We start from the raw sequence: 24,014 nt of genomic DNA, 5'->3' as shown, positions 1-24,014 counted from the left end.
GCCATGTACAATTCTGTTGAACAGAACAAATAATTCACCAACATAGTATATATTGTACCTATAATATGTTTAAAGGAAACTATAACCCTCGCGCTTCCTCGCGAGAGTTACGTGGCATTAAACATGGCCGGTTGGGCAGGCTTCAGCGACGAGGACTTGAGGCGAATAAAACAGAACTCAACTGGAGGGGCAGGTAACAGGTGTTCGTACTTAAATAATAATATAGTAATTTCCATAGCGACATATTATTATTTTACAGAATCATTGAGAATGAGCTTGACAAGTTAACACTTCAAATTTTCGTTTTCAACGTTTGACAACTCAAGTTGCCAATAAAAACAAGCTAGCTACAGATGAAACCCATTCCAAAATGAAATGTTCTACAGTTTTGATTCTTCTATCAATCCTTCTGGTTACGCTTAACTGTCTTCAGTCAATAGTGCCAAAGTCTTGACAAAACACACCAAGAAAATAAACAATGTTCACAGGGTATTTACTGTTTATGATATCATATTTATATGAATACGTCTAAATTAATTATACATGCTCAGAAGGCACACTAGTATTGTCGACAGTTTTTTCGAGCCCCAAAGAAGTATTTCTGATTATGTGTCTGATGACAATCCCAATACACTAAAATATGTCTTACCTTTGAGAATATGTATGTGCACAACATGATCAGTCACCAGACATTAGAGACAGGAAGTTTACAAACAGAAGCAGATACATCATCGGTGCATACAATTGGTCTTATGCAAAATTATCATCAAATCAAGTTGGATTAAAATGTGCTTGAGTGAAAAAGTAAGTTTTGTGGTATGTGTTCATTACTTACTGAATATCTTTCCGTAATTTGTAATATGACTTCAGCGGCAAATTCAGTGGCACTTTGAGATACATGTCATCGATCCCAATTGCGTGGATCGATGCTAATGATGTCAATCACTGGATTGTCTGGTCCAGACTCGATTATTTTACTGAAGGCCGTCATATAGCTGGAATATTGCTGAGTGCGGCGTTAAACAACAAACAAACAGAAAAACAGTGGCACTTTGAAGTCTTCAGTGGGCTTTGAAGAGTCTACCTTCGTCTAATTGATATTTGCAACAAAATCGCAATCAGTCTTTTCACTATGCTGATCCTTTAAAAGTTAAAGATTTATGGGGTCCCTTAATTCATAACTATAGGCACGATAGGAGTTTACTTCAGCATGTTCAAGGAACCCAGGCAACACTATAGTTCAACAAGACAGTTACAGTCCCACCTTTTCCATGTTTACTGATAATTTGTTTTCTCCACTGATGATATACATTCTGTTTTCCATGTTGCTAGACTTAGCTGCTAACAGACAGGCCCAGTTGAAGCGGCAGCATGTACCAAACAAAGAAAGGCTTGTGAGAAATTCAAGAGGCCACGGGGCAGCAGCTTCTGGCAATCCGACTCAACTAGATCCCTCACAGAGGCTAGTGCAACCCGAGGAACTGAAGGTGAAGGCAAATGGAAAAGGACCAAGGGCAACAGAACAGGGGCAACGGAAGGCTGCTGCTCATCAAGATGCGGACAAACCTGACAAGCTACAGGTGGCAGGAGTGTCATCAGAAAAGCAGTTGTCTGATTCAGGGCAAAGAGTCGAGTCAGAGACACCATCAGAAGACAAGGAAAACATGAGAGAACTTGATGAAACAGAGGCAATTGGGTAGCTAGCTCCTGATAGTTTTGTGTGGATGTACATAGGAGATATGAGAACGTTTCCTAGGGGATCAGAATGTAGTGTGAGGAGGTTGTTATAGTACTGTACACATGTTAATATTGTTAAATGTTATTATACAGTTATAATTGCATACATGTCATTTGGAATCTTATAATATCTAAATGCCTCCCTGGGCACCTGTTGCTCCTTCATATATTTTTTAAGCATGACAAGTACCCAGGGCGCTTAGAAAATTTACAAAGTGGGGCACTGCACAAATTAAATTCAGATAAATTGAAATTTTAGATGTCGAGCAGTAGTAAACAGGCTCAGTTCAAACGTTGATAAAAGTAATACTAAATAGTTACTTGGCAATTATATACCCCTTCTGTGCTGCTGTTTTCTACATAAAAATGTGTAATGTACACAATAAGAGAAGGACTGTTTTGTTCATTTTCGGTCTCATATTGGGGTGCTTATAACAAGTTCTGAGAAATTGGTCCAGACGATGGTCAGGGGGCGCTTATCGAAGCAGGTTGCTTAATACAGTGAATACGGTACATGCGCATGATGATATCTGTCTGTGCCAAAAATGTTTGAGCCTACTAACCTAAACTTGTCCCTGGTCATCATTTTCAGAAGGGTTTCGTATTAGCTTATTATGGACTATTACTAGTTGGGCTTACTATGCCAAACAAAATCTACTACGATCAGGCTTCAGACTTGTGGGTAAAGTTGCAGTCTGTAATATTGATCCATTTCTAAGAGATATTCACTAATGTGAATGATTTCTTTGCTGTAGCGTGGAGCTGGGCAATATGGCCAAGTTCCAGAAGCAGCAGAAGATGATAGAGGAGGCCAACAAGCAAAAGAGGCAGTACCTGACCAATGCCATCAATGAGAGGTGAGCCTGTTGACTAGTCAGTGTTGGGGCAGTACCTGACTAAGGACATCAATGAGAGGTGAGCCTGTTGACTAGTCGGTGTTGGGGCAGTACCTGACCAATGCCATCAATGAGAGGTGAGCCTGTTGACTAGTCGGTGTTGGAGCAGTACATGACTAAGGACATCAATGAGAGGTGAGCCTGTTGACTAGTCGGTGTTGGGGCAGTACATGACTAAGGACATCAATGAGAGGTGAGCCTGTTGACTAGTCGGTGTTGGGGCAGTACCTGACTAAGGACATCAATGAGAGGTGAGCCTGTTCACTGGTCGGTGTTGGGGCATTACTTGACTAAGGTCTTTAATGAGAGGTAAGCCTGTTCACTAGTCGGTGTTGGGGCAGTACTTGACTAAGGTCTTTAATGAGAGGTGAGCCTGTTCACTAGTCGGTGTTGGGGCAGTACTTGACTAAGGTCTTTAATGAGAGGTGAGCCTGTTCACTAGTCGGTGTTGGGGCAGTACTTGACTAAGGACATCAATGAGAGGTGAGCCTGTTGACTAGTCGGTGTTGGGGCAGTACATGACTAAGGACATCAATGAGAGGTGAGCCTGTTGACTAGTCGGTGTTGGGGCAGTACTTGACTAAGGTCTTTAATGAGAGGTGAGCCTGTTCACTAGTCGGTGTTGGGGCAGTACCTGACTAAGGACATCAATGAGAGGTGAGCATGTTGACTAGTAGGTGTTGGGGCAGTACCTGACTAAGGACATCAATGAGAGGTGAGCCTGTTCACTAGTCGGTGTTGGGGCAGTACCTGACTAAGGACATCAATGAGAGGTGAGCCTGTTGACTAGTCGGTGTTGGGGCAGTACTTGACTAAGGACATCAATGAGAGGTGTGCATGTTGACTAGTCGGTGTTGGGGCAGTACTTGACTAAGGACATCAATGAGAGGTGAGCATGTTGACTAGTCGGTGTTGGGGCAGTACTTGACTAAGGACATCAATGAGAGGTGAGCATGTTGACTAGTCGGTGTTGGGGCAGTACCTGACTAAGGACATCAATGAGAGGTGAGCCTGTTAAACTATGAGAGCTCTGAGATAGTTTGTGAAACGAGGTCCTGGTGTGTAATTATCTTGTGTTTTTGGAATTGAAATGCTGGGTCTGTGTTCCAGGAAGAAAAAGGCCAAAGCAGAATCTGTGAAGCTGACAAAGATTCAGTCAGAACTAGGTCGCCTTGACACACTTCTGTCGGTCGACGTTGGGGTCATCAGGGATAAGATAGAGGCAGCCAGCATTGACTACACAGATGCTCAGTTGAGTCACTTAGGTTCACTCAGTTTTTGCCTTCCAAGTGTTTGTTTCAGCTATTGATGTTATTGTACACAATATTATTAATTCGCCTTGGTTCATGTTGAAAACAACAAGAAATATCTATTATATATACAGGTTTCAAAATTAAGCATGAAAGTCAAGGGGTCCTTGTCATAAACCTAATGATAAAAGTTTTAAGTGAAGGAGGTCCCTAGATATCAATACAACTGAGTCACACCTCCAGGACCCCAGGGTCACACTTAAGACACTGATATGTATATCAGCCCTGTGTATCAAGTGATAGGTACATAGGAAAAAGAGTTACCGTATTCGACGTAATAAGCGCCCTAGGGCGCTCTCAAAATTAGAAATAGGGAGCTCTTATATGAATATTATTTTGGTGGAAAAAAACAGAGTTGAAAGATAAATTTCATGGTTTATACTGACAGCGTGTAATGTTTATGTACGACAGATATATTTTTCAAGAATTTAATTTGCCCATAATTAAAGGTGCATATAACACACGAGTGCGTATTATAAGTCTTGTGTACATTGATCAATCGGAAGGGGTGCTAATTTGGATTGTTCACTAGCCAATATATTAGCAAATATCGCCGTGGACGCTTATTATGTCGAATACGGTATAGGAAAAGACTTTTGGACTTTCACTAAGTCAAAAATGGAGATAATGGACTATAGTGTTCAGGCTGACACACGTTAGGCATATTTTACGAGTTAGGATTAAATGTCACTGAACACTATTTTAGTTATGACATAGCATCCAGTGATTGGAATTAAGGAGGATCCTGGGGTCTTAGATCATCTCCTATGGTATTTGAATCCAGAATCCCCCTTAATCACCTCACCTCCGGGTCTTTAAAGGACGCAAACCTTGGGAGTGTATTTCATATCTTAGACCCACTGGGCCACCCAAGCTGCCTGGCTTGTTAGTGTCTGTATGCTGCATTCATATGCAAGCGAGAGCACAATGTATGTAGGATTGGGGCACAACTAATTTCCACATTATTTTTGGACAAGAATAAAAAGTTTAAAAAGTTTCAAGCAAGCAGTGTAAATATATATGTGTATTATATGAACCGATAAGTGAAAGAAATGGTCCCTGAACCATATTATTTTCCCTTCCTCCAAGCCCTTATTGTAATCCTATAGCCCCAAAACTAGATTTACCACAGGTTCCGATCTCACTTAGGCGCCTTTTCAATTTAAATTTAGTCGTTTGACCTATCAAAATTATATGTTTTCAGATACTAATCTTAAGTCTAGATAACAACTATAAACTTCATTTTTCTCAGGAGGCGGTATAGCCGAGCAGAGCAAGAATTTATCCATGCAAAAATGGACTTGTTTCATAAAGGCGAGTTGAAGGAGAGACTTACAGAGCACCTTTACACCATTATTCACCAGAATGAGGTGAGGAAGGCCAACAAATTGGCAGAACTGATGAAACAACTGGAGATGGAAGTTGCACAAGAAGAAATGGAAATGTCTGTTCCAGCCATTCCAATGCTTACAAACTTTAATTCTGTCACAACACTGCAAAACCCAGCACTGAAGTCACCAGTTCACAGCCCTGAGGTGGATAAGAACATAGATCTGACCAACAAAGATTCTTTGACAGAAAATACAGACTCTGTGCGAACAAAATCACCCGAGGAGGACATCGCAGTCAAGTCTGAACCAGGGGCAGACAACTCTTTACAGATGCCCATACAAGCAGGAAGTAATCCTGAGACAAAGGCTAGTTCAATTGGGCAGCGGCAGTGTGAAGAACTTTCTCAAAGAACTGATGAAAGTAAGACTGTTGTGTCAAGTGATATGTCTAAAGATGTGGAACAGAAAGAGGATGCTGAATCGGCATCTTCATCTGTAAACAAAACAACTTTATCATGTCAGGATGTGGGTTAAAACAACAGACTTGAATATGTTGCAGAAGTTTCATATCATAACTGCACTCATCATGTTCGCAGTACCAGGGGTACTGGCATCTCAATGTTGAAGTGAACAACTTTGAGATCTCATCATATTCAAGCAACATACTTTGAGATTATGTGATGTGTCTTAATTGGCATCTATTGTGAGCATGAGAAATGAATGTTGAATTCAGTCAGGTACATTCAACTTGTTCAATGCATATATTATTTTTTTAAGATTGAAGATAATGAGACTGTTCTGAAAATTTAACTCAAACACTGTCATAATCATGATAATAATAGTAATTATACAGCAACAACTTTTGGGACACAATTGGGTCTGTTGATTTAAATTTGGATTGGGAGACATTTGGCCTCTCAGCTGTCCAGCAATGAATTAGGATCGATGTACACAGACCCCATCTAGATCCAACACTAATAACGGTACTCACGACATGTCAAATGGGGAATGTGGGTTCAAATGTAACTCCCATTTGTCATGTGGTTCCCACATTTGTGTCCCTATGAGAAATTTGTGGGTTGGAGGTGTAGGGATTGAAATATATGATCAAGGTGGAGAACCCACTTATTCTTCAGTCAATGTTTGCTCAGGGTTCACCTGACATGACCTTCTCGTCAGATTTTGACACAACACTGAGAGGTGTCTTTCTCAAAGCAACTGTAGCTCAATCTTAATGTGGTATGTCAACCTTAGCTCTAAGATTGCAGTTGTAAGACTGTATGACAATGTTTCCTCAATCTGTTACTCCTTATACTGGTAAAGACACAATAGTTTAGGATTTTCTTTGCCTCTTTCTAACACAATTTCTGAGTGCCAGTGTTTTAGACCGATTTACATAATCATCAAATGTAATTTCTAAACATGAACGACTACGAAACAATCGCTAAATTCCAGCACATTGTAATCTCCCTTTCTCCATGTTCTCAACAGCATGCCTATGTACTGTTTGAAATCCTTGGGTATCATGGGTATGAGCTGTATGTTGAATTAATTGTTGGTAAGATAATATAGCAAAACAAATTCTGGATTAACAAGTTCGAGCAGCTGCCTCTCAACAAGCAAAATATGAATCCAATCGCAATAATAACCTCAAGACAAAAAAAAGACCCATGCCTCGACAGTTTATGTGAATGATTATCATACACGGGTACTATAGACATGTACTATCTTCCATTACTGATGCTCCATTTCCCCTTTATTTTATACGTGAAATGTTAATTCTAATCAGATATTAGCAGTACATTAACTGGCATTAACACATGTTAAATCCACAGCCATCGTTTATGAATTAGTGGAAACTGTTTTCATGGGGATGGATGGGAGGGGGAGGGTGTGAGAGGAAGTGTTCATCTTCAAAATCAACTTCACAGAAAGTTTTTAAAAAAAAAACTGTCGAGTTCTCAGGCTTTGGTCAAAGAATTGTTTTCCATGCAAACTCATTAATTGGCAAGTTTTGTCAATGCACAAGCCTCTGAAATTTTTTGCATACTCAGCATACTCACATTTTTTATAATTGATACTGATCATGTTTTTGCTGCTCCATCCTTTGTTGACATTGTAGACTAAACAACTCACATACTCACGTGTTGGAAGGTATGCATTTCCTGGTATGATGCAAAATGGCTAATTACATTAAACAACTAAAGGTTTATCATAATTTTCTTTTAAACTAATATTCTGAACGTGTGTGATCTTGTAAGTCATGAAAATATCAACTTTAAATTTGTCAGGTCACACAATGAGATAAATATGTTATTAGCAAGGATCGACTCTCCACCCCCACCCCAATCACACTGAAATAAACATAAGAGACTGTGTTAGGGACAGAAGCTTGAAATTGTGTTTCTCTAACCATGCGAAATAGGACTGTTTCCTCAGGTTTAGTGCGCCACATTGCCCTGAATGTTGTGCTGTTTTGAATGAAAATGTGAAAGTTTGTTTCATGTTTTCATTTTGTCTTGAAGCAGAAATGACAAGTTTTTGCTGGTGTAAAAATTACCACCATACCAAAAGCACCAAGACAATAACCTGTATGGCTGTACAGGTAGACTGATGATGAATGATGTACTTAACATATGAAGCAGGTGCACAGGCACTATTCATGCCCTCTATGCCTTCACTTGCACATTTTCAAGGTGTTATTTTTATGCCAAATGTTGATTCTTCTGTAACCATGGTGGCTGTCATGGATTCAGAAATAAGACTATTTTTTTTAAACCGTCCTTGAATTATTGCCGTTGTAAACCAAGATCATACTGCTGAATTATATTAATGGTAGAAACGTGTGGTTACCCTTTATGTTATCATGTCCTATGCAATACTTTAACATGCTTTTAATTTCTGCTGAAAAAATACTTTTTTGAATATATACATGTTTTAGATGTGCGATATATGTGATATGACTAAGGGGTCATTTAAAAAATTCTCATATACAAGTATTCTTAGCTTCAATCCATTTCCTATCCCAAGCGGTCATCAAACTTATGTTGTCATGGTTATCATGTAAAGTCATTGGAAAAGTGTAATGTTAATTGTTTATGCTTAACACGTCCAGACATTTATTATCCCTATGTTCATACATATGTTCATATGAAAGGTTTGCTTTACTCGGCTAGTTTTAAGCATATTACATCACATTCTGGCAGAAAAGAAATCAGTTTTCAGTTCTATTTCCCTATATTGTATTTGTTCGGGTTGGCAATGATTTCTCCATGGCTACGAAGTGGCGTGGTTACGAATTCACCTACACCCCATCCAAACATTTGCCATATAACTGGCTCACGTATCGATTCGCCCTGATTAATTTTTTTTTTTATAAATATTTTTATTTCAATTCAGTAGACATAAATGTAACATTGGTACATGAGGTATATTCGTGTAGCAATTCATAGAATCTTAAAACATGATTAGATATGGGTATGTACATACATGTGTATTGATTGACTGATAAATTATAATAAGTAGGCTGATAATTCCTTCCATTTTCTGTTGAATCTATTAATACTACTATTTTTCATTGCGATAATTTTTTCTATTTTGATATATATATTCTTTCAATATTTTTATGAAAAAAGAAAAGCATAATGGAGTTTTTTTAACTTAATGCTTGACTGGTGAATGTATCTTTTTGCAAGAAGAATTATGTATAATGTTTCATTTCAATTTCTAACCAAAATTCCTTTACAAAAACGCATTCTACAAACATATGGTATAAGTTTTCTGATTCAGAGACACAAAATGAGCATATATCATCATCCATTTACTTCATTTTCGATAATTACTTTTTGGTATATAGAGCTCTATTTATGAATCTGTACTGGAAATCTATTAGTTTAACATCAGGCAGAAAAGAAACTTGATATTCACACGGCCAGTAACTGTTCATTAATATTCAGCGTGGTTTCACTGTCTTTATACCATTGGGGAAGTATGCACATTAGCTTATTGTGTATGGTCTTTTTGAGAATTTTGATATATTTTTATGAAACAATTGTAGAATTAATAATGTCATATATGTTCAAATAATATCAGTTTTGTTATGACCACAAAACATGCATTCATGAAAAACATTTTTATGTGAATGCTCTGCAAGATGGCATGATATGATGTCATTGATTTGACTCAATAAATCCTTTATAAAAGCAAAACCTGGATGTGTAGTTTCCTCTGGATAATGTTACCAGGCGGATATTGCACCCTGATGGCAACAATGGAAGCGCATGTCATGTTCTTGCTGTAATACTACCAGAGACTGGAATATGGTCTCTGATATTACTGACTGTTCATGAAAATAATCTGATATGAAAACTTTTGCAGGATGAGAAATCATCTGATGGATGACATGTTTAGCTCTTGAGATTGAAAACAGGGTTGTCATTAATGAAGGTGTCTGTCTCCTGATTGTGATGTTACAGGTTGCAGGAATTGGGTGCTACACCACTATGAAGTCATTTATCATGTATGAAGTTAACACTGGATGTACATTGACATGAATGTCATGTTTGTGTTATTGTTGGGAGATATAAATATATTGTTACAGAACTAGACTTTGTTTTCTATGCACCATTAATTGTTTTGTTTTTATTCAAATCAAATTGAAATCGTATTATGCTTGTTATGGGTGACGTCTTCATAAAGATAAGTAGCAAGAATATTACTATTACTTATGTACAGTTGCTTATTAACACAAGATAGTAAATAATGCTTTGGCACACAGTTTATTGTGAATGCTAGCTAGGGCTTTGACTGAAAGGGGGAGTGAGGTAGCCTAGTAGTTAAGGTGTTAGCTTGTCACACTGACAACCCGGGTTTGTTTCTCCAAATGGGTATAATGTGTGCAGCTCATTTCTGGACCCACTTGCACAAAGCGATCTTAGCGCTAAGATGATCATAACTCCCATACTTTAACATAGGCTTACAATAGTCGTGCTAAGATCGCTTTGTGCAAGTGGGCCCTGGACTATTGCTAAAAGTGATGTCATGAAGTGGTGCACAAAATAATCCACAGAAACTGGATGCATGTCTTGTGAGGAGATGTTTTCAATCACTGATGTTTTTGAGTCTGGCAGAACATCTACTGTTATGGCACAAAGTATTGCAATGCACTGCTATGTTACAGCCCTTGACTTCCGTGACTTGATCTTTACAGATGAAAACTTTTACATGAAGGATAATGCTCTTTTTCTGCAAGGATGCAGGTTTTAAATCTCAGAAACACCTGTGGTGCAGTGTCTTCTCTAACATGTCAATCCTTTTTGGCACAATAAAATACTCTAAAATGATTATATCAATGTACACAATTTTTAGAATGAATAATGGCTTGCCAAATACAGTGTTTGAGCTGTATGTGTAAGCAAGGATTGTATCCTACCTAAATATTACCCCGGGAGAAGTTTTACTCCAGAGTATAGTATCCTACCTTAGTGCCACACTGGTATGGGTTCAAATTCACAAGGGAGAATCATCCTGACACTAGAGAATTTCATCCCCGGGATAAAAAAATAGGGTAGGATAATATTTACTTTTACACATGCACTGGTCAGATGCTCTTCCACGTGTCAGTTTAGGATAAGTAAAAAAATAATAATATTTTGTTACCATTATCATTGGGCAAACACTGCTAATAAAAACGCTTGTAAAGAGGACTTTGAAAAAACTTTTGAAGTGGTAGTGAGTTGAGAATCTTCAGCAAAATGACATGAGGTGTATTAGGGTTCTAATCTGAATAACAGGTTTAGGAACAGTTCATGTGAAGATAACGTCTGCTGGATATTGAAAAATATCTCCAGGACACGACATACACAGATTAATCTTCTGAGATATAACCCAGGATTCTGGGTAAGAATAGGTCCCTTGCATGAACAGTCCAGTCATACACAGTATACTCCGAGCCGACCAGTCCTTGTTTTAGCACCTTAATGCCGAGCACCAGGCAGGGTAACAAGTGTCATCTTTCAACATCTCTTGGTATGACACGGCCGGGGATCGAACACCTGACCTTCCGCTCTCTGTACCACTAGAGAACGGAGGGGGTCCGAGAATGAGGGAAATAAATAGTGCTTATTGTTCTAACAGCACATATTTAAATATTTAAAAACTAATTCATCTCAAAAGTGCATGGTAGGAAGAAACACCTCACAATATGTACTTACTTTGCTTTCATTCTCATTGAAAACTCTTCAGAACAGAATCTAACAGACCTTGTGAGCATGACAGGAAGTTAACTCAAAGGGATGTAACTCCCGAAGCCCACTGCCCATAAAAAATATTTGAGAAATTGAGTCCAACATCCCAGTCAATTCTTTGAATTCCAAACACTAGAGTCCAATTAATTTTTACATTAAACTTCATGGACCTTTTCATGTTGCTTGACTTGTGATAATCAATGATGATGTGATAGTCAAGCCCATGTCCAAGACCCATGTGAGTGCATATGGGCATATATGTATTGCTTGGCTTGTGATAATCAATGATGATGTGATAGTCAAGCCCATGTCCAAGACCCATGTGAGTGTATATGGGCATATATGTATTGCTTGACTTGTGATAATCAATGATGATGTGATAGTCAAGCCCATGTCCAAGACCCATGTGAGTGTATATGGGCATATATGTATTCCTAACTGCAGTCTAGGTGGGACATCCAAGCCATAGTGGGACGTCACAATATCAAGAGACCAACACCATTCTCCAGTTCTATATCCCCGTGGGAATTTCCAAGACAGATTATGTCCTGTGTGCCTCATGATTGTGAAAGATGATTAAAATCCATGCAGGGGTGATGCATAACCTGTGCTTTATAATACACTGTCATTTTGGATTGCTGCTCCTGGTGACGACACTGTACCCCAATGGCATGGAACTTTGCTCATAATATCAATCACTGGTTTGTCTGGTTTATTTGATTATTTGGTGTGATGTTAAACTACAAACAAATCAGGCCAACCTTCTATTATTTACAGTATGTGTTATACTGCCAGTCGTGGCAAACACTGTTCACCATCCCAAGTTCCTTTATAACAGAATAGGTCTTCAGCAACCCATGCTTGCCATAAAAGGTGACTGTGCTTGTCATAAAAGGCGACTAACGGGATCGGGTGGTCAAGCTCGCTGACTTGGTTGATGCATGTCATTGATCCCAATTGCGTGGATCGATGCTCATGTTGTCAATCACTGGATTGTCTGGTCCAGACTCGATTATTTACAGACCGCCATCATTTAGCTGGAATATTGCTGAGCCAGCGTTAAACAACAAACCAACCAACCAACCAACCTTTATAACACAGCAATAATAAAGTGAGTGAGTGAGTGAGTTGGGTTTAACGCCGCTTTTAACAGTATTCCAGTTATATCACGGCGTGTCAGTTTGATGTGGGAGGAAAGCCTGAAGTGATGCAGGTCTCTGACGTTTACCACTTCGGGGAAACCCAGGAGCACGGGTATGGTGCTGACAAACCTAGAAACATAATTGGGGAGAACCGGGATTTGAACCCACAATCATAGGTTTCTGGCGTGCCCAAGGGACGCAACTCTGCACAGCGATTCGCGGCGCCTTAGACAACTGGGCCTCCCGTGGCCCCGCAATAATAAAGACAAATAGAAATAATAAGAACAGTATGTGTTTAACGTGTTTATTTACAACTGGGAAAATATGTAAAACTGTGAATCAAAGCTCTCCATAGAAGACATATGTACATATAGATAATATGAGCTCTAAAACAAGACAAAGCAAAGATGCTTAAAAGGCCTATAAAAGGATACGCTGAATCCTGTAAGACTGAAATAAAGAATTTATTTAAGTTTCTCTCTTGAAAAATACAACTACAACCATGAAGAAAAACACAACTTTAAAATCTGAAATTTATTATGTTAAAAGATTATTAATTCAATAAATCACAAATTGGTCTAAAAAAAATGTCAAATTACAATGAATGATCTTTTCATTGTGTCCAGAAAAAATACCTGCCAATTCACACATTAATGTAATGTTTAAAAAGGACAAATCAAATAAAAAGGAAATCCTCAAAATAATATACTTTAACAATGGAAAAGGTGAAGCCTCTTTAAAATAAATTTTGCAGATTTGAAACCTGTGGTTAGAAACATAAAGACCTGTTAACTCTTCTCCAGTGTAGTCCTTTACCGTATTTCACGTATAAAGTGTGCTGATCCAATATGCTTGAACCATCGAAACTTTTTGTGTACCCTGTGCGCACAATACACTGAATATGGAAATTAAGATATAACAATGTTGCCATGATACCAGTATGTGCTGTCACAGTGGATATGTTCAGTCAAGGAGCAATTTACACCTTGTTCCATATTCTTGGAAGACAAAGGCAACAGTTTATTTGTATAGACTGACACACGATATTACTTGTAAAATAACTGATAAAATTGATGAAAAAGATTAAATATTTAAATACACTGAAATAAAACATCCATATTTCAACAATATATACAGACTCCCACTCTTTCAAAGAGTGAGCATATCGACTTCTCTAGTATCACATTAATGCTGACCTAAGAAACTAAACATTACCTTCAAATTATGTTTACAGGTATCAGATTGATCTAAACATACTCATCAAATTCATACAGGTTGAGATTGAGCCAATTCTTGGTTATAGTATACTATATATTAAGAAATATGAAAAATATTAAATATCCTGGGTATTATCAATGAAGTATACTATATATTAAGAAATATGAAAAATATTAAATATCTTGGATGAAGGATATTCTTGAAACTATGAAAGAGAAAAAAACTTTGTCAAGAACTGGGATCAATCTTCTCAAAATCAAATGTTTTACTCCAATATGGTTCCTCTCTGACACCTCTGTAGAAGGTTGTGCAGGTGAACACTGAGCAAACTTTGACTGTCCAATCAAAATGAAACATGCATGGTTCTTGAGCCAATCAGATGACAGCTTTCTAAAACGATTCGGCATCATTTCTTTACCACCTTGATTTGAAAGTTTTTATTTACACAAAAAAAAAACCCAAACAGAGACAAATATTTCTTTATTGGTTCTCCCTTTTGGGTGTTGATCTCTCAGAGACAGAGTGGTTAAAATATCCACAACAATATGATGGCGCGGCATAAGATATCTATATTCAGAGCAGGTCATTTAAGTTAGTTTTTGACATATAGAAATAAAAAATGCTGGTCTGAATCCCTTGCTCACTCCTACAGAGAATATAGAAGCCTCGGTGCCAATTTGTTGATTAGAAAGTTTGCCTGACACTTTTTCCTAATGTATCATATTGGAGTTAACAATCTCATTTCACTGGATTAAAATTGGGATATGCTAAAAATCTATCTACTAACCTCTCCATAGTATGACTAATACACATGACAATGGGATCGTGATTGTTACAAATTGTGAATTACTAAAAAAGCATAGAAATACCACTGGTATAAAAATGTAACAATTGGTGAGAAATGCACATGATGTAGACATATTGAACTGCTGCTGGGCATCCTCTACACTGGCTACAGCAACACTGAACAGGCTTCACGAGCCACTCGGATGGGTACAGGTGTGTGATGGAAGAAAAGTTACATTCACAACCTTCAAAGGAAAATTTGACAGTAATATTGCCAGAGTTAATAAAGAAAGTAACACAAACTCTCATCCTACAAAAATATTTTTAAAGTTTACAATGCAGAACATTTGAGCATTTTACTCACTATTTACCTAGCAAAGACTTAGTCATGCTAACTTAAATATTAAGAAGATGCAATATTCTTATTGTCTTACTAAATAACAACTTGATAACACTTGCAAGAAAGCACCAAATGTGTACTGTTCTTTAACTAGGTTTAAACAGCATGAATACAAAACCTCATAACTTGGCAACTTGCTGCCATCTAAGGTATACAACACAAGCTAGTCTCTTTCTAAGCAAACCTGAATATTGAACATAAAAAAACTTATTAAACTGTGGGTATTATCTTTTCTAACACATGCATCATTTTAACACAATTGCATATTTTCTTTCATAAAATAAACAAAGGAGCACAGAGTTATACGTAGAAACTGTCCCACTTTAGTTCCATGTCCATTCCAACTTGCAACAAATGCTTGCCAAAGGTAACAGAACCTTACCGCTACTCAGGAACATATTCTTCAAAATATTCCTGGTTCATAACCAAAATAAATCCTATCCCTTCCCCTACAATAATAAATAAATCAGTGATGCTGTAAGTGAAATGTTGCTTGTTTCCAACACACCTGTACAAGCTATTCTTTATCCTATGGGATAACACTTGTCTAAGTTGCTGAAGATGAATGAATATTTTGTTCCTTGCAAAATTGGATCAATGTTCAGTGTTCTTGTTTATCATTACCTAATTTGAATGTTATTTTAGAATGTTTCAAATCAATTTATGTAGATTTACCAGTTTTCTGGAACAGACATGGAAAAAAGTGGCACCTGGTTGATATAAGCAGTCATCTTCCCGAGGCAAGGGCCTTAACTGATTTTAAAAGTCCAGCTTCCACCCTTGCCAAACTAGGCTGGAATTTTCAGGCTCGATCCTAGCGTTATTACAAGTTACGTCCCTTCTATATCCCTCCTATTGACCAATCAGATTCCACCTCTCATATCACTTGCAATTGCTTCATTCAAAATGTTCGCGCCAGTCTAGACGATCTGATCAATGATCAAGATCTATATTGTAATAAAACAGGTCTTATCTCACGAAGTACATCAACTGATTTGAGCACCTTGATGAAAAACATGAAAAGGTGCTGAAAATATCTGTCATCCCACAGTTGGCGGTATACATGCTTTGCAAATCCTTCAGTCGACCACAATCTGCACGTTGAAATCCATGTTGTTTTTTAACCGGATTTCTAGTTCGTTAAGCGATTTTGATTGGACTATGCATAGACTTGTTAGTCCAGCTAATATGTAACTCCGGAATTCCAGCCTCGTTCGGCAAGGGAGGTAACTGGACTTTTATAGTCAGTTAATGCCCTTGCCTAGGGAAGATGATAAGCAGTAGTTCCACCCAAGGCAGGTGTTACAGGCAGTAAACACAGCTGAAGTCTGCCACCCGTGTGATATGACCAACAGGAATCAACAGGGAATCGGCTAACTCTGTCGGGGTTTGGACCAAGCATGAAATGCAGCCCTGAGTTGAAGTTTACAAAAGGACAATTTGAAATCCATAAACATTCACTCCTTTTGGCGCATGAATTTTGCACCAAATTAATTACGTAGATGCACAGTACTAAACAGAGAGAAGGGTTAATGACAGAACATCACATCCTGTTGTTTTGACCTTGAACTGACGGAGACTGTGTTAAAAAATTAACCCTTCACCTCAAAAGCACAGTTTCTTTAACAAAGAGAAGGATTAATGGCAGAATTTTACATCATGTTGTTTTGACCTTGAACTGACGGAGACTGTGTTCAAACATTAACCCTTCACCTTTCACACTTGAAGATATGTTTCCCTTGGCAACAGAACAGTATGTAGAAATATGTTTCACATCATAAGAAACCAAATTTTAGGACATTTAAGCAAGTCACTAGGATTTGGTTTCAGGATGTCCCTGAATACACAGTGACATATTTCACAGGGAAGCCATTTGATGAACCATCTGAAACCTTATGCCCACAAACCTCAACTAACAACATAACTAGGCAACAGTAAGAAAGGTGACAGATGAAAGTGACGCCACGTGTTAAGCAGTATCTCAAGAATGACAAAAGGCCAGTAGTATTCACACGGCTGAAAATAGCAATCTTGAAAATGCAAAGGAAGTAAAAGGAATCACAAATGATGGAATCGAGTGATTCTCAATTGCTTGTGACAAGAAATATACCCAACAAGCCATCAGAAGCCGAGAGAAAAGTAGACAAATGTCAACATCTGCCTCACTGTATCTGCCATGAAGCTTAAGGTGTATTGTGAGGCTGGTAGATATTCAAGGATGTGAACACAGTAGAACCAACATAACTGATTCACTTTAGGGACTTGTGGACAACATGTTTTAATACATTACAATTCATATAATATACCAAATTGAATGAGGTCCGAAACACTGACATTCATTAATGAACAGAATTCAAGTGTAAATTAAACATAAGTAACACCAGATGTTGTCACTTCCAATGAAGCTTAAGGGAAGAATACAGACTGACACAGACTCTTGTGGTTGCATGGCAGCAAGACACATAGATTTCTCGTATGTATGTTCCTTGCTTGAACATAAGGTGATGCTCGTCCTGAAGGAGCTTCCATAGCAGCTGCAGAAGTTGAGGTTAAATAGGCTGATGGACATCATTTTGTGATGGGGATGACAGGTATGTTAACTGCATAGGTGAAATGGAGAATGACGAATATCTGAAGTAGTATATGAATGATTTGGCAATCACAGGCACATGGAAGCTCCTGTACCAACAGCACCTTATCTCAACCAGAATGGTCAAATGAGCTGGTATACACACAAGATACATTTGGTCAATTCAGGATTATGATGCTACATTTGCTCTCCCATTGGGTTAAGGATTCCTTTCATTCAAGTTTGAAGCAGTTACACCTTTGCGACCTAAACATGTTTCAATTGAGTTGTAGATTCGTAAATAACTGACAAACACGTCATGATTGGGAATGTAGGGAAACAATGATATCAAGTTACTGTTTTTCAAATATCAACCTTGGTAATCATATTCAAACAAAACAATCCATAAAAATAATGAATATTTCATGTTTTATAATTGGAGTTTTTTAAGTAAATGGTACTGCGTGATGTAACGCCAGTTGAATTCATCTTGATGCAGGTGACACAGCTGATTCTTGTCGGGAGAACAAACACTTGAGTCTCTCAGTAAGGGATTTACACGTCAGGCTTGGTGGTAAAATATTTTCATTGGCCACAACAACTGTACCAACTTCATTAAAACAGCATCCACTACAGGATTATCTCCCTTACAGGAATCAGGCTGTTCTCGAGAGTTACCTCCCTCAATATGGCCATATATATAGTTTCTTTACACTCTGTCACCTTTGGGTGGGATTCTTCAATATAAAATGCCTAGTTGTCTATAATTTCATTCTTTTCATGTACTTTCTTTCTTTTCTTCATCCAATTTTGGAGGTTTACCAAATTTAAGTGATCGGCCATCAAAGCATTCAACTAGGAAATCCTCCAGGGTTTCGTATAGATGGCGTCTTGTGTTTCCGCCTAACAAACCATGGTGTTTGTCGGTATACACCTGTAAATAAGACAAATTGTGAACAAATGTGCTTCAGTAGTTACATATGTAAAGACGTCAGTGCCTTTCTCTGTAAATGTAAAAGAAATGAAGTTTGCTTTCAAATATCTCTTGTCCCCCTTACATATTCCTATGCAAGTTGTTGACTCTCCCTCGTTCAATGACTGGTGTCCACAGCATCATCAGATTCTAGCTACCATCACATCCCCACCCCTGGTACACGTCTCCTTGACCCTAGCTATCATCACTTCGTCACCCCTGGTACGTCTCAGTGACCCTAGCTACCACACATCCCCACCCCTGGTACATGTCTTACTGACCCTAGCTACCACACATCCCCACCCCTGTTACATGTCTCACTGACCCTAGTTACCACACATCCCCATCCCTGGTACATGTCTCACTGACCCTAGCTATCATCACTTCGTCACCCCTGGTACGTCTCAGTGACCCTAACTACCACACATCCCCACCCCTGGTACATGTCTTACTGACCCTAGCTACCACACATCCCCACCCCTGTTACATGTCTCACTGACCCTAGTTACCACACATCCCCATCCCTGGTACATGTCTCACTGACCCTAGCTATCATCACTTCGTCACCCCTGGTACGTCTCAGTGACCCTAACTACCACACATCCCCACCCCTGGTACATGTCTCACTGACCCTAGCTACCACACATCCCCACCCCTGGTACATGTCTCACTGACCCTAGCAACCACACATCCCCACCCCTGGTACATGTCTTACTGACCCTAGCTACCACACATCCCCGCCCCTGGTACATGTCTTACTGACCCTAGCTACCACACATCCCCACCCCTAGTACATGTCTCACTGACCCTAGCTACCACACATCCCCACCCCTGTTACATGTCTCACTGACCCTAGTTACCACACATCCCCACCCCTGGTACATGTCTCACTGACCCTAGCTACCACACATCCCCTCCCCTGGTACATGTCTCACTGACCCTAGTTACCACACATCCCCTCCCCTGGTACATGTCTCACTGACCCTAGCTACCACACATCCCCACCCCTGGTACATGTCTCAGTGACTCTAGCTACCACACATCCCCACCCCTGGTACATGTCTCACTGACCCTAGCTACCACACATCCCCACCCCTGGTACATGTCTCACTGACCCTAGCTACCACACATCCCCACCCCTGGTACACGTCTCCTTGACCCTAGCTACCACACATCCCCACCCCTGGTACATGTCTCACTGACCCTAGCTACCACACATCCCCACCCCTGGTACACGTCTCCTTGACCCTAGCTACCACACATCCCCACCCCTGGTACATGTCTCACTGACCCTAGCTACCACACATCCCCACCCCTGGTACACGTCTCCTTGACCCTAGCTACCACACATCCCCACCCCTGGTACAAACTCAACACCATGATGACTCACCTGTAACCTGAAATATACATTAGCTTCTGTCAGAGCCTTCATGAGCTGAGCGGAGTGCTGGAAGTGAACATTGTCTGAAACACAAACAATCATCATCAGCATTGTCAGCAGTTTAACCACATTTGTCATTTGTCACTCAAATGTACCTCTAACTGATCATTATGTAGCCTATGTGGGCCTCTGGCCTTATTAGATTTCTCTGATCTTTTTTTAACCACAGCTGTCACTGTATTGTCGACATTCTGATAATTTCCCTACATCAATATCAATTGAATAAAAAAATATTTAACAAAAAATAAACCCTATATGATTCATGTAAGGAATTAACATGTGGGTGTTGCCTCTTATTCACAATCAGTAGTTCCAAAGAAGAAATTTACTTGAAGATATAACTATTTGGAAGCACAAAGACATTTACTGCCACAAACACTGGATCAACATTTGCAAGACCTGCAAAGACTGAAATGCCACAGATAAGTGTTTCACTTTTGACAGATCTGTAGAATAGCAGTCCACTAACTAACAGACAAGATCTGCATACCATCGCCAGTGCCGTGAACCAGCATGAACTTGGTTTTCTTCATCCTTTCTGCATAATGTGATACATTGGCGTCCTGGAAGAGAAACCATTGTTATAAAATATCAGTCTGTGACTTTAGCCTATAGTCCAATCAATTCTAGTAAAATTCAATTTGGTCTGATATGCTCTGCTAATAATCCTAAAAGTAAAATAAAGTCAACTGAAAATGATGCCACGAGACATGTTTGGGCTGGTTCTAAGATTCAAAAGTTTTCAAACCGATTATAAAATATCAAACAATATGTGTATAATTCTAAGAATACTTCCTCTATACATCAGAACCAATGGCTGTCCTCACATGATAAAATTGTAAGAATTTCAGCAGACATTTCTCTTCACTGCCAGCCATCAACCAATCCCAATGAAGGCAGAATATTCCTGCCCAAACATCTCTGCACATGCATGAGGTGGGAAAAAGTCAACTGAGCTGAGGTTAACTTGTGCTCTGTCACGTGACGTTCATTGACTCGGAAAAGAGCGTGCGAAGCAGGGGCATAAGGGATTTCTTCTCCCGTAAAGAAATTTATTTCCCTCCCAGGCGGGATACATCGTATTTTGTCGAGGTCATGTAAACAGATCAGATCTCTTCATGTTACCACGACACAACATATTGATAAGGAACTGTTCTAGGACTCCTATGGAGTTGGAACCCATGACAAGACAGTTTGTCTCCACTCACCCTGTAAGCCTGACGGTTGTCACTGGGTCTTGGCGTGCCCATGTACCTCTCCGTGTACACCGAGTCTGAAATAACAGCAGCAGTGCCAGAAACTCAGTACAAGACAGTATAATGTGCAGGTTACAGTGGTTGGCCATATCAACTCATGAAACTGATCTACAGTTTTCCTCATGGAAAAGCAGTAACATATTGGAGTGGGATGTATAGGTTGAAACTTCTGACCGTGACCTATCATAGTATATCCTGACAGTGACCTAGCATAGTATATCCTGACATCGACCTACCATATAGTATATCCTGACAGTGACCTATCAGTATACCCTGACAGTGACCTACCATAGTATATCCTGACAGTGACTTACCATATAGTATATCCAGCAGTGACCTACCACAGTATATCCTGACAGTGACCTACCATATAGTATATCCTGACAGTGACCTACCATAGCATATCCTGACAGTGACCTACCATAGTATATCCTGACAGTGACTTACCATATAGTATATCCTGACAGTGACCTACCATAGCATATCCTGACAGTGACCTACCATAGTATATCCTGACAGTGACCTACCATAGTATATCTTGGCACAGGTCTACCATAGTATATCCTGACAGTGACCTACCATAGTATATCCTGACAGTGACCTACCATAGCATATCCTGACAGTGACTTACCATATAGTATATCCTGACAGTGACCTACCATACTATATCCTGACACTTACCACAGTATATCCTGACAGTGACCTATCATAGCATATCCTGACAGTGACCTACCACAATATATCCTGACAGTGACCTACCATACTATATCCTGACACTTACCACAGTATATCCTGACAGTGACCTATCATAGTATATCCTGACAGTGACCTATCACAGCATATTATGACAGAGACCTACTGTAGTATATCATGACACCTACCATAGTATATCTTGGCACAGGTCTACCATAGTATATCCTGACAGTGACCTACCACAGTATATCCTGACAGTGACCTACCATAGTATATCCTGACAGTGACCTACCATAGTATATCCTGATAGTGACCTACCATAGTATATCCTGATAGTGACCTACCATAGTATATCCTGATAGTGACCTACCATACTATATCCTGATAGTGACCTACCATAGTATATCCTGATAGTGACCTACCATAGTATATCCTGACAGTGACCTACCATAGCATATCCTGACAGTGACTTACCATATAGTATATCCTGACAGTGACCTACCATACTATATCCTGACACTTACCACAGTATATCCTGACAGTGACCTATCATTGTATATCCTGACAGTGACCTATCACAGCATATTATGACAGAGACCTACTGTAGTATATCATGACACCTACCATAGTATATCTTGGCACAGGTCTACCATAGTATATCCTGACAGTGACCTACCACAGTATATCCTGACAGTGACCTACCACAGTATATCCTGACAGTGACCTACCATAGTATATCCTGACAGTAACCTACCATAGTATATCCTGATAGTGACCTACCATAGTATATCCTGATAGTGACCCACCAGAGTATATCCTGACAGTGACCTACCATAGTATATCCAGTCGGTGACTGGAGCCACAGCAATGCCACATGGGAAGGTTTCTGTCCCTCTGCCCAGTGCCGACAATGTCAGGAACCCTCCATAGGACTGAAAACAACAGACATTGTCATTGATGTTCAAGGTATGATATGTAGTAACATTTTTACCTGACTGCATAATTTTTACAGTCACCAAAATATACTAATGATAATAAAAAGTATCCTTCAATCTCTGATATATAAATCATTAAAGTTCATTATTAGATGAACAATTATATAGGTATTTAATCATTCATGCTCACAAAAGCATATATTTCCATGTTCCTTAAACTGTAGGATCTTGTACTGAGAATTAATTAGCTGACATAATGTGATGTACGATAATGGTGACGACACGGTGACGACACGGTGATGCACAGTGTGTAAGTACTGCTATGAAAGAGATTCTCACCCATCCCCATATTGCCATCTTCTCCGTGTCCACGTAGTGCAGCTTAGAATAGTGTCTGAAACAAACATGAGGCCATGGTACAAGCAGCTTACTAACTACATCCACCTATGTCCTCCACTGTGAACCAGTATCTCACATAGCGTAAACACGGCTCCATTGAAATAGAAAACATTACTCTGGAAAATAACATACAGCAAACACAGTTTCATTTGTCAAGAAAGTACTTTCAAAACTATAAAAATGATTTTTCAGAATTCAAATACTGTCCATGTAAACATGACACATCAACAAAATAATCCTTTCCCTTTGATCAACAATTTACAGCAGAGCTGTGAGACAAGTTCAGCCTGACATTTTGTACAAAACTGCCATTATTCACTTTGTCCCAATATGATATATATCTCAAATGCAAGGTGAGGATACAAAACACAATACGATATATGAAAATAAATGAATAGAGACCCAACTAAAACCTACTGTGATAATTTAAGTCACTACAACTTATAACAGTTCTAGCTGTTACTATCAAAAATGTTCATTTGAAGCTTATAATGGCAAAATTTAGAAAATAGTATTTTACATTATATTTTCATGTGCTATAAGATGTCCTCTTTTCACATACAATTATCATATGTACAGTAAAACATGGATATAACGAACTACAAGGGACCGTAGAAATCAGTTCGTTATATCCTTTCTTCGTTATATACGTTTTCGCTCGGAAACGTCCGCCATCTTGGATA

At 39.0% G+C, this 24,014-nt stretch overlaps 2 protein-coding genes across 15 annotated transcripts in view; one reads left to right on the top strand and one right to left on the bottom strand.

Moving 5' to 3' along the window:
• The first annotated feature begins 80 nt into the window (after window positions 1-80).
• LOC124140492 (RAB6-interacting golgin-like) lies at window positions 81-9,876 on the top strand. The gene is made up of 5 exons (XM_046508063.2): window positions 81-193; window positions 1,333-1,696; window positions 2,493-2,594; window positions 3,744-3,884; window positions 5,196-9,876. Exons 1-5 carry the CDS (start codon window positions 124-126, stop codon window positions 5,806-5,808), a joined length of 1,290 nt encoding a protein of 429 aa, XP_046364019.2. The 5' UTR covers window positions 81-123; the 3' UTR covers window positions 5,809-9,876.
• Window positions 9,877-12,951: 3,075 nt separating this feature from the next.
• The window catches only part of LOC124140489 (dipeptidyl peptidase 4-like), a 544,190-nt gene continuing 533,127 nt past the window's right edge, over window positions 12,952-24,014 (bottom strand). For all 14 annotated transcript variants that reach the window (XM_048382364.1, XM_048382358.1, XM_048382365.1 and 11 more), the window contains 6 exons: window positions 23,272-23,326; window positions 22,830-22,929; window positions 21,257-21,321; window positions 20,539-20,611; window positions 19,998-20,071; window positions 12,952-18,568 (listed from right to left, as the gene is read on the bottom strand). In XM_048382364.1, the coding sequence (XP_048238321.1) occupies window positions 18,413-18,568; window positions 19,998-20,071; window positions 20,539-20,611; window positions 21,257-21,321; window positions 22,830-22,929; window positions 23,272-23,326 (523 nt within the window). In that variant the 3' untranslated portion in view covers window positions 12,952-18,412. The remainder of the gene's footprint in view (window positions 18,569-19,997; window positions 20,072-20,538; window positions 20,612-21,256; window positions 21,322-22,829; window positions 22,930-23,271; window positions 23,327-24,014) is intronic.

Source organism: Haliotis rufescens, unplaced genomic scaffold, assembly GCF_023055435.1.
Source record: "Haliotis rufescens isolate VD_foot unplaced genomic scaffold, xgHalRufe1.0.p SCAF_4, whole genome shotgun sequence".
In the NCBI taxonomy this organism is placed as follows: domain Eukaryota; kingdom Metazoa; phylum Mollusca; class Gastropoda; order Lepetellida; family Haliotidae; genus Haliotis; species Haliotis rufescens.
This window is presented reverse-complemented; position numbering and strand designations above follow the sequence as displayed.

What these genes read in the sequence shown, in the direction of transcription:
- LOC124140492 (XM_046508063.2), top strand. Translation starts at nt 124, where the DNA reads ATGGCCGGTTGGGCAGGCTTCAGCGACGAGGACTTGAGGCGAATAAAA. An exon ending in GAACTCAACTGGAGGGGCAG is followed by an intron (nt 194 to 1,332) that starts GTAACAGGTGTT and finishes CCATGTTGCTAG; the next exon opens with ACTTAGCTGCTAACAGACAG. An exon ending in ATTGACTACACAGATGCTCA is followed by an intron (nt 3,885 to 5,195) that starts GTTGAGTCACTT and finishes CATTTTTCTCAG; the next exon opens with GAGGCGGTATAGCCGAGCAG.